Here is a 10,604-nt window from a genome sequence, read left to right on the forward strand (position 1 = left end):
CTAACGGCTCCATGGACGCTCACGTCTCCTTGCATAAACGCTGTGTGAGACACGATTTTCATCAGACCCTGTCTGCATGGCAATCAGGAATGTCTCAACTTGATCTTAACTTAGTTAGTGTCAGGAGGTATCGTCGGCCTAGGCCGGGAAGCAGAACCCACTGGCAGGAACGGGTCACAGTCCAAAGGCGAGGTACAAACAGGGCCAGTGCTGCCACTAGGCAAACTAGGTGCCTAGAGCGCACTGCTGCCTAGGGCGCAGCCTTGACCACTCACCCCCCTTACAGGGGGTGAACTTGAGTGATCAAGTTCAAATTGCAAAAGCTAATAGCAGGCTGGCTCTTGCACTCTCCCACTAAGCAGAAGAGCGGAACTTAGAGACACCTTTCTCTCTCATGTCCCCTCCTCTATTTCAAATTGCAAAAGCTAATAGCAGGCTGGCTCTTGCACTCTCCCACTAAGCAGAAGAGCGGAACTTAGAGACACCTTTCTCTCTCATGTCCCCACCTCTGCTCAGTGTGTGGGGTTTCAATAGCCAGTCTGCTATGGGCTATTTCAAATTAAAATAGCCCATAGCAGTCTGGCTATTGCTCCCGGCTGCTTATATCCACCTGCCGCCTGGGGGGTGCAAGTAGCTGGTCTTGCCTAGAGCACAAAATAGCCTAGCACTGGCCCTGATGGCAATAAATAGTTTAATCATACATGCCACGTATACACAAACATAGCCCATTGCAGACACATGGGAGTTACCATTCCTACTTTTTTTATGAGATGCTCATGTATTATACTTTATTATGATGTACTATAGTTGCTCTTGTTTGAGTGTGCTCTCAGATATTATACAGCAGGTAAAAAGGAAAAAAGAAAATAGCACTGCGCTTCACAAACTCAAAAAATATTCCTGAAATGTGAGAAAAATAGTATGAAATGTGAAATTGTCACAAAGTGATAAACAGTTTTGTGTTATACACAACACCTATGTTGCACAATGCCCGTGCTGATGATAGTAAGAAAAAACTCTTGGTGTAATGGTCTAGACCAGGGGTCAGCAACCTTAAACACTCAAAGAGCCACTTGGACCCGTTTCCAACAGAAAAGAAAACACCGGGAGCCACAAGACCCTTTTGACATCTATAATGAAGATAACACGTCATACAGTATATAATTTTTTACCTTTATGCTATGTATAGCATGTATATAGGTATATGTGAGCATATTAACACACTGGATTCTGGGCTTAGTAACGCACTGTACTCTGGACTTACCTGAGACCTCGCAGAGCCCACCTGAGAGTGACCCTGCAGAGCACATCATATATCCTGCACAGCCCATCTGAGACTCTCTATGGTGGGCTCTGCAGGGCCTCGGGTGGGCTGGTCGCCGGGGTCCCTCTCCCTGTACCTCCTCCCAACTTCTTTTACCTGCTGCTGCTGGGGCCTGGCCTCCTCTACCCCCTTCCCTGTCACCTCCACCATGCCGCCCCTGGTACAGCTGATACCCATGTAAGGGGCCCCCCAGGCTGCCCAGACCCCTCACATGGGTACCTGTTGTACCCCCCTGATGGCGGTGTTCTATCAAAGTTTGTGACTACGTTACAATGTGTGACCGGTGGCGTTAGGGTTGCCACCTTTTCTTCAAGTGAAACCCGAACACTCTAGCGCCACTAAAAATTTTTGGGGGAGAATAGAGAGAGAGTGAGGAGAGGCAGCTAAGAGGAGGGAGGAGAAAGGCACATGTGACCGCTGATGAGGCAGAGGAGCCCGTAAGTGAATCGGGCAGGGAGAAATGTTTTTTCTGTTTACCCTTGCAGCGGCAGAGCTGACAAGGGAGAGCAGCAGCAGCAGCTGCTTTCTAAGGGGACAAACACAGGAAAATACAAAAAAGGATAAAGCGCACTCCTGTGGGCACAATACAATTAGGTGGCTATTGTGTAAGGGTGTGCAGAAGCTCCTCGATACAGGGAGAGGACCCTGTCTATTCAAAATTGCAGATATGGACAAAACAGGACAGGAGCGCAACTACCAAAAAGGACGTGGACGTAAAAAGGGCGTAGATAGGTTTATAAAGTACAGATTGTAAATGGATCTTTGTGTGTGAAAAATACGTAACACTGTTAGTAATAGACAAAGGAACTTACGGTTCGAGGCTCCCCCGTGGTCTGTGTGTCGCCCTCCTTTTAAGAGGTCCAGGGTCGCAAGTGTGTCCCCCGGTGGTTCAATGGGCTGATCAGTTGGGGGTGTGCATCCGTATGGCCACCCACAAACTCGGCTGGCCGGGCCGAGCCGCGTCTGTCAAATCCCTCTTTTTCAAGCCTCAAAGATACTCAGTACTCAGAAAAAGAGGGATTCCTCGAAACGCGTAGCCACTGGAGACACCCGACCACCCGAGACCTCTACCACCTGAGACCTCTACCACCTACACCGCTACCGATACTGAACAACGAAGCACGGCGCGCCCCAGCCGCGTGTAGCTCCTCCCCATTCTTTCCGTCTTTGACCAACGCGGCTCGGCCCAGCCAGCCAGTGCGTGGGTGGCCATACGGATGCGCACCCCCAACTGATCAGCCCGTCAAACCACCGGGGGACACTTTTGCGACCCTAGACCTCTCAAAGGAGGGCGCCACACAGACCACGGGGGAGCCTCGAACCGTAAGTCCCTTTGTCTATTACTAACAGTGTTACGTATTTTTCACACACAAAGATCCATTTACAATCTGTACTTTATAAACCTATCTACGCCCTTTTTACGTCCACGTTCTTTTTGGTAGTTGCGCTCCTGTCCTGCTTTGTCCATATCTGCTTTCTAAGGGGGATAAGAAGAAAGGAGGAAGAGGAAGTTCCGGCGGTGCGGCTGCTCAGATCGGGCTTGACAAGGACCTCAGCAGCCGCACCTGTCAAAAAAGAAAAAGAAAAGTGCCAGTGTCGGCACGGCCACGGAGTGTGATGTGTCCGGGTGCCCACTAGCGGGGCACCCGTACACAACACACCAAAACCGGACTGTCCGGTTGAAAACCGGACGGGTGGCAACCCTAGGTGGCGTGGTCACACATTTCAATGTAATCCCGCACAGTTTTTTGGCTCTCTCCGACTCTGTGAGTGCGATCTCACATTCCACCCCACTCACAATGTCGGATGGAAGTGACATTTCAGGACCGAACAGCTGTTCCAAGGCAGATCGGTTCTCCTGCACATGCGATTTGCGATGCCGAGAAAGCTGCGAAAGCGTTGGAATGCTTGACCTATTGGTGGTCACACATTCCACCGCCAAAAAACTGGGCGGGATTACATTGAAATGTGTGACCACGTCACCGGTCACACATTTAACCTAGTCACAAAATTTGATAGAATAGCGGCCCTGTCTAATAATTTAATCAGAGAAATAGATGCATTCCTAGCGCAGTTTTTTTTATCTAACATTATACAGCAGGTGTCTGCACCCCCCACCCCCTTCTTCCTGGAGACCCCTCCTGGGGTCTAAAGCCAACATTTTGTCTTGCTTTGAAAAGAGAGTGGAAGGGTTAGCTCCCATTTCAGGTTTTATTACTGCCTGTGTCCCAGCTGGGGATATTTACCCTTTCTATTTGTTCTGCTGTCCATTGTCACTGGAACAGAAGATGATAAAAAACATTTTAAATGAACAGAGGGAACATCCTCCAATGAAGACATTTGTTCCAGATTGTTTTCTATGTATCAAGTGCAGAAAAATGCAATTGATTGCACATACTGTGAGCAGGCCAAATTCGGCACTCAATAAAGTATGTACGGCCCACAACCCACCAGAGGAAACCAGGACAGAAACTTCCAAGGTTGAAATATTCTTCTGTGTTAATCAGGAATAAATATGCAAATAGAAAAAGCAAAATATTTTTTATCAGATATATTTTAGTCAAAAGTCAGTTCACCCAAAAGTGATTATAGGTAGACCATGGTGGGCTGTGTCCGCGCCTGGCTTCTTCTATGTCCTAAATACTTTCAACAGTGACATCTCCCTACCCTAGTTCCCGGCTCTGTTCTTGTCAACCTGGGAGTCTCACCTACCTTTGTGTGTTCCAGCTCCTCCAGTTACAATTTCCATTATTAAAATAAAGGAAATAATCCAGCAAGAAGAGTGGGAACCCCTGCTAATTGGGTGGAGACCCAGGAGACCCCGCCAATAGTGTCCACAAGAGATACTAGAACATGTTAGGTGGGTTAACTTTTCAGCATCTCCCAAACACTAAACAAATGAGTTTTAGCCAATAAAAGGTATTAGCAAGTTAAATCAGCTATTCATGACCTTCTAAAAGCAACAGGATTGAGGGAAAAATATCACCCAATGGTTATCAATTCTTCTAGTCAAATTCTAATATCCTTTTCTTGACATTGCCACCACCAGACCAGTATCACCCATTGAAACACGTGACACACAGTGCAGCTATTGTGCAAGATTTTAGATGTAGAAAATAACAAATGAATTTCCTGGTGGTGTACTATGTCATTAAGAGGTTCTGGTTATCTTGGCGTTGTATGCTTTGGAATGTGGTGAGCTATGCAAATACCTTGGATAGGTATTTGCATAGCTCACAACATGCACATAGTTAGTCAGGCTGAAAAAAAACACATCAGGTCCATCAAGTTCAGCCAACAGATTAAGAAAAACATGCAAAAAGCAATGAAACACAAACTTCGGGCACCGTAGAAACGAGCCATATTATTACTACAGACGTTTTGTTCTTACTGGAATTATAGATGAATAATTCATGTGAAACACCGATACTACCTCCAAATATCTCCACCGTATAAGTAGATGAGAATGGAGGTTCTACATCATTTAATAGCTTAGGCCCTTCACCCTATGTGAAGTGGCACAAAGTGTTGCTGGAACTGTAATCAGTCTGGCTGATTTGTCGTCTGTGATCATGTGGTCATTCCTTGGTGTTCTGCTATTGTCTGCACCTAGCTAGTGTGGTGTGACCCTGCCACAGAGTGGGGTAGCCAATGGGAAAACATTGGGGTGTTTATGTCTCTTCAGCCAATCACTAGGAGTTTAATCACTTTTTATCAGTGGTGCATGCTGGGGAAGTGCATACAGTAAGTACTCAGGAATTGCCATGTGTTCAGGGCAGCCTTCCCCCGGGCCTAGGGTGTGGGTAGGACGTACAGAGTTGGCAAAGCTAACTATTGGAAATACAAAAGCATATTACTGACATTTTGCTGTTATGTCTCTTGAGCTGTAGATGGCAATGTTAGTTTTCTGTGTGCATGTGAGCAAGTTTGGGTGAATATGGGGTCCATAAACCGAGGTAAAGAAAGCAACCACCACGCTACTCCCATGCGCGTTTCTCCCCAAGCAAGGGCTTCGTCTGAGGGGCATAGTATGTGCTTCATAACAGGTGGTTTACATACAAACCAGTGGCGTAACTAGTGACCTCAGGGCCCCGATGCAAAAATCCATGAAGGCCCCCCCCCCCCCAAGAAGAAATAAATTAGATTTTTTTTTTTTTTTATAAAATTTAGACAAGGGAAAAAAAAACACTCTTCTCTTTCATGTCCCCAGCTCCCCATTATCTCCCCCTTCATGTCCCCAGCCTTCCGCTCCCGGACCCCATGTCACCTTCATACTTCCAGCTCCCTGTCTCCCCCTTCGTGTCCGCAGCAGCTCTATTCGGCACTAGGCGATTCTGTGTGATGAGGGGGCAGGGATTACACCGCTCCCACTCATTGGCTGCTGCCCGGCTGGATGATACTTCACGCTGCACCCGGAACCAGGTAAGGGGAGCAGCGTGAAGCATGTAGGGCCCAGGACAGGAGGAAGAGGTCCCGGGACTGACATTAGCGGTTACCGCGATAATAAATATCCTGGTAATCATCTGTTACCAGGGGCCCCTTCCTCCTGTCCTGGGCCACCTCCAAGTGGCGGACCCCAGCGACCCTGGTAGTTCCGCCACTGATCCAAATCAAATCACTCGTGCTCATGAGCGCTGTGTGCGTTCTAGTCACCATCATGGAACGCAGATCATATCCTGTTTGCGTTTCACACGTTGCATAGTAACAGATAATATAGATAATATATTCTATTCAAGATATCATTAATTGTTCACGATATTCAAACAATATGAAGGGGTTCCTTTGGGACTATCTATACGGGGCTATTGTCATATCTGACACTCATCTAAACATAATAACTTATGAATGAAATAACAATAATCAGTGTATTATATTCTATATTTTTTAGTAACCCCTCAATCAGATAATACCAAAAGGAACCATATGAAGATGTATAAGCAGGTCTAGTGGGACTTAACCCAGGCCTTGAATCCCCCTCTTCTTTATGAATTTGGATCACTACTAACAGTTAACGCTAATACACAAATTAGTCAATAGTCAGGAAGTTATTCCCTATCCTATCCTGCAACAGCAGCGTCTTTACATTTCCTGCTGCCCTAGGCAAAACAGCAGCGCTGCCCCTCCTTCTCCCTGTCGGACTGACATTCCGCCGAGTGACCATCAGACCCCCCCCCCCGGAGACATACATTGCGTGCCGCCGCTTCTGCATCAAGCAGCACTAGACGTTTGCGTACGGCGTGACCCCCCAGGGGTGCCGCCCCCGGGAGGGTGCCGCCCTAGGCAAACGCCTAGTTTGCCTCGCGGTAAATACGCCCCTGTCCTGCAATCGAAATATAACTTACCTTCCAACTAGTTATTTAGATATCTCTAAATTAAGCATTTTATTCAATCACAAATAAAATTCCCGATAACTTCCTCCCAAATGACACCCTTCGAAAGAACTTGCAATAGAGACCCCCACACCCCAGGTCTAATTTCACAGCTGTACTCCTCCTTAATATCCGACACGGGTTTGCCTCAACATGTGTACATGAACCGCTGGCATGCAGATCTCAACATCGTGCTCCAAAAATGCATTGATCCTTGAGGCTAATTATAAAGTGCTTCTCCGCTGGTACAGAGTCCCCATCCAGTTGGCGCACTTTATGCCGGCTCAAGACGGCCTGTGCACCAGAGGTTGCCGCCATAGTGGAACATATCTGCACATGTGGTGGTCATGCCCCATAGTCGCCACATTTTGGCGTAAAATATAAAAGATTATTTCCATACTAATGGGTAGTCATATATCACCCACTACCCAGGAAGCTCTCCTTAATGTCAGACCAGTAGGTCTTACCACTTTACAATTTAAAGTGACATTAAACCCTCAGATTTTTTAACATAAACCAATACTGTAATGTGTGCCTTACTGTAATCCATGGTAGTTTCCCTTCTCTTTGCTGCTCTTCCTTTTAAATCCTCATGGCTTCTCATGCTGGGGGAGAACTTCCCTTTGCAGCTGAGGGCCTCTTCCTGTAGTGCTGGCTCAGGTTACAAACCTACACACAGACACCATATATCCATTCCTGAGACAAGGCAGTCTGCTGCAAAACAGAAGTTCTGCCCAGCATGAGAACAGATACAGATTTAAAATGAAGAGCAGCAAAGAGAAAGGAAACAACAATGGATTACAGTAAGGCACACATTACAGTATAGTTTTATGTTAAAAAATCTGAGGGTTTAATGTCACTTTAAACTAATGCTTTACGTGTTATCAGCAGCAAAGCGTACTATAGCTAGAGCATGGCTGTCGGACTCCCTGTCTATATCAGAAGCTAGAAATAAAATACATTGGACCTTTTACAATGAAAAACTTACGGCCCGCCTACATGATACAATGTCAGTGTCGTGCACGGCGCTTCTGTCCCCTTCAGCGCCGCGGCACCTCTGCTGTGACGTCACGAGGGGTCACGCCCCCTGACCGCGGCTTCCCCTTATAACAAAGTCCCTTCCAAGCCTCCGGCAGTGAACGTCCAGGGGGAGCCGGAATTTAAGGTGGAGCAGGTACTGGACTCGCGTATCCACAGGGGCCGGCTTCAGTACCTCATCAGATGGAAGGGTTACGGGCCCCAGGAGGATTCCTGGGAAAGCTCCGCCGATGTACACGCCCCTAGACTATTGAAGCAATTTCATGCCAGGCACCCTGGGAAGCCTGCTTCTCGCCGGAACCCCGGTGGGGTTCCCCTGAGGGGGAGGTACTGTCAGGGTCGTGCACGGCGCTTCTGTCCCCTTCAGCGCCGCGGCGCCTCTGCCGTGACATCACGAGGGGTCACGCCCCCTGACCGCGGCTTCCCTTTATAACCGCTGCGGAGACACACACTCGGCGTTCTGTCAATGTGGAACGTCGAGCGTTGTCTCCGCACGAACCGCTGAACCCTACAAGACCTGGACTTACTTGACGGCCGGGGATGTCCCGAGGGACACTCAACTTGGCTCAATCCAGCACTCAGTCTCCTCTACCCAGCCACGCTACCTCCTCCTAACCAACCTCTGAACCCAGCAGGACGGAAGGGTCTCCGCTCTACAAACCCAGCTCAACCGCAAGTATCGGGGCACAAGATAATTTATGCACTGCTTCAGCTGCAATACCATACCCTGCCTGTGCTGTTAGCATATGAACTGATTGAGCTGCAATACCATAACCTGCCTCTGCTGTCAATACATGCTTGAGCTGCAATACCATACCCTGCCTGTGCTGTTAGCATACCCTTGCTGGATCGTGTCATACAATGCCTAAATTTGAAAAACATTGGAAACCGTGGGTCACACACTTTCTCCCCCCGTCATTCGATCACCAATTAGTCACCCTTTAACATAAATTCTCTCCAGACGACTACTAACTTAAATTGCTACCGAATTTACAAATTGAAAAATCAAGTGCTCTTCCTTGCCCCTACCCCTACCCTTCCTTTCTTCCCCCCATTCACATTTACTCCCCTTTCTCCTTCTTTCTTGCTTACTTTTTAGTCAGACATTTTATCCCCTTTTTCTTTATTTTTTATCTAAAATGTCTAAGTAGATAGTATTCTAGTGATATCTCATCAACATGTTTATTCAATGCGTAGCCAGCTGTATTGTTAACTGACCCACCCCTATTGAACTTTACTTGATGTCCCATGCTATCCTGTACTATTATTAGACATTTATGTACCAATGTTACACTTCTTTTTGTAAATGTTAAACACCTAATAAAAATATTTTGAACAGAAAAAAAAGCAGACCCCCCAACACACACACACACACACACACACACACACACACACACACACACACACATAATAAACCTGACTACCATAATACAGTCTCTTAGCTAAAACTAATAGTAACTAACTAAAAGTTAGTAGTACTTACCTGTCTCCTCTTTGTATGGTTGTCTCAGTCTCAGTGCTATGTGTCCCCCGTCTGCAGGAAACCCACCCCATCAAAATAAAAAAAAGGAAAAAACTTTTGGTGCATTGCATGGCGTGATCAGTGGGCCGGCAGAGGAGGAAGAAGAAGCGGGCCCCTGGATCAGATTACCTTGCTGGGGAAAAGGGACTTCCCCCTGAGATCTCACGAGATAATGAGGGGGAAGGGCCTTTGTTTTCAATAGATAACATTATGTTGCGCATGCTATGTGCATGCGCAAGATTAGGCGTTTGGCATCATGCACTCCATCTCACGCATGCGCCGTACACCATTACAATCATCTGCAAAAAATTATTTTAATGTTTTTCCCCCAGATTTTGCAAGATTTCACCCCAGTTAGGACTGGAGATCTCCCTGGAAGGCACTGGTGACGTAGCCTTCCTGGGGGACACCTATGAGGCCCTGGCTATGTCACCAGTGCTCCAGAAAACCAGGAAGTGGGAGCGCAGTTTAGGAGATTAAAAGAAAAATATTGAATCTATCCCTATAGTATAATTTTACATCAGAGCTGCATATTGATGTGAATTTTTGGGAAAAGGGCATAAAGGTTCACTTTAAGATTCTGCCCACTTCCTGCCTTGTTGTCCTCACTAAGTGAGGAAAATCGCCCCTAGGACGACAAAGACAACAATAAAACGTAATAATGATTTATGTTTCGGTTTATTTGAATACAGCAAAACAAGATTTTTGTCTGCAGCAAAACATTTCAAGAAACAATTTCTTAACATTTTCCCATTTTGACAAAATGCACAGGAAGTCTGTTCTCGCATCTTATGCAGATTAAATTATTGTCATTTGTGATATTATATGGACAAGGGGGAGTCACATCAGATGCGCGTCTGCAAGTGATGAGCTGGAACCTTGAGGAACTTGATACATCGGCGCGGCCTGACACCGCGCTACAGATGGCCTTTACAGTGGTAGCAGATGAAACGATGAAAGTGTTCACTGGCTTGCAGCGACCCATTATGATGAATATGCTGTTCTGCATCTTGGTGTCACAGTTGACGGTTGCTGCGCCTACAATGTGCTTCTGCTGAAACGATGTCCAATTCTGAGATGAGGACGGATGGGGGAGACTCAGGATGATCCCAAATATCAGGACAAGAGGGTATTTTGGACACATTCTGACCATTACTTTTTTTACTCCCTGTTTTCTTTCTTTCAAAATAATAATAATAATAATAATACGGACAGCCATTTAATGCACATGATACCCTTAGCCCCTTCATGACTGAGCTTGTTTTCAGTTTTTGTAGGGGTGCGGGTGATCATATTCATACGCCGCCTGAATGGATCCTGTATGCGTCCCGGCCAGAAAACTCGCACCCCT

General features: G+C 46.7%; 1 protein-coding gene across 1 annotated transcript; it reads right to left on the reverse strand.

The window, feature by feature from the left end:
* Positions 1-9,944: 9,944 nt before the first annotated feature.
* On the reverse strand, positions 9,945-10,397 carry LOC108796347 (sialic acid-binding lectin-like). Its single transcript, XM_018567809.1, has one exon. It carries the CDS (start codon positions 10,395-10,397, stop codon positions 9,993-9,995), a length of 405 nt encoding a protein of 134 aa, XP_018423311.1. The 3' UTR covers positions 9,945-9,992.
* Between the last annotated feature and the right edge of the window lie 207 nt (positions 10,398-10,604).

This window comes from Nanorana parkeri, unplaced genomic scaffold (assembly GCF_000935625.1).
Source record: "Nanorana parkeri isolate BGI_ZX_2015 unplaced genomic scaffold, ASM93562v1 scaffold1096, whole genome shotgun sequence".
Taxonomy (NCBI): Eukaryota; Metazoa; Chordata; class Amphibia; order Anura; family Dicroglossidae; genus Nanorana; species Nanorana parkeri.

Excerpts from the sequence above, each read along its gene's own strand:
- LOC108796347 (XM_018567809.1), bottom strand. The coding sequence starts at position 10,397 with ATGTGTCCAAAATACCCTCTTGTCCTGATATTTGGGATCATCCTGAGT.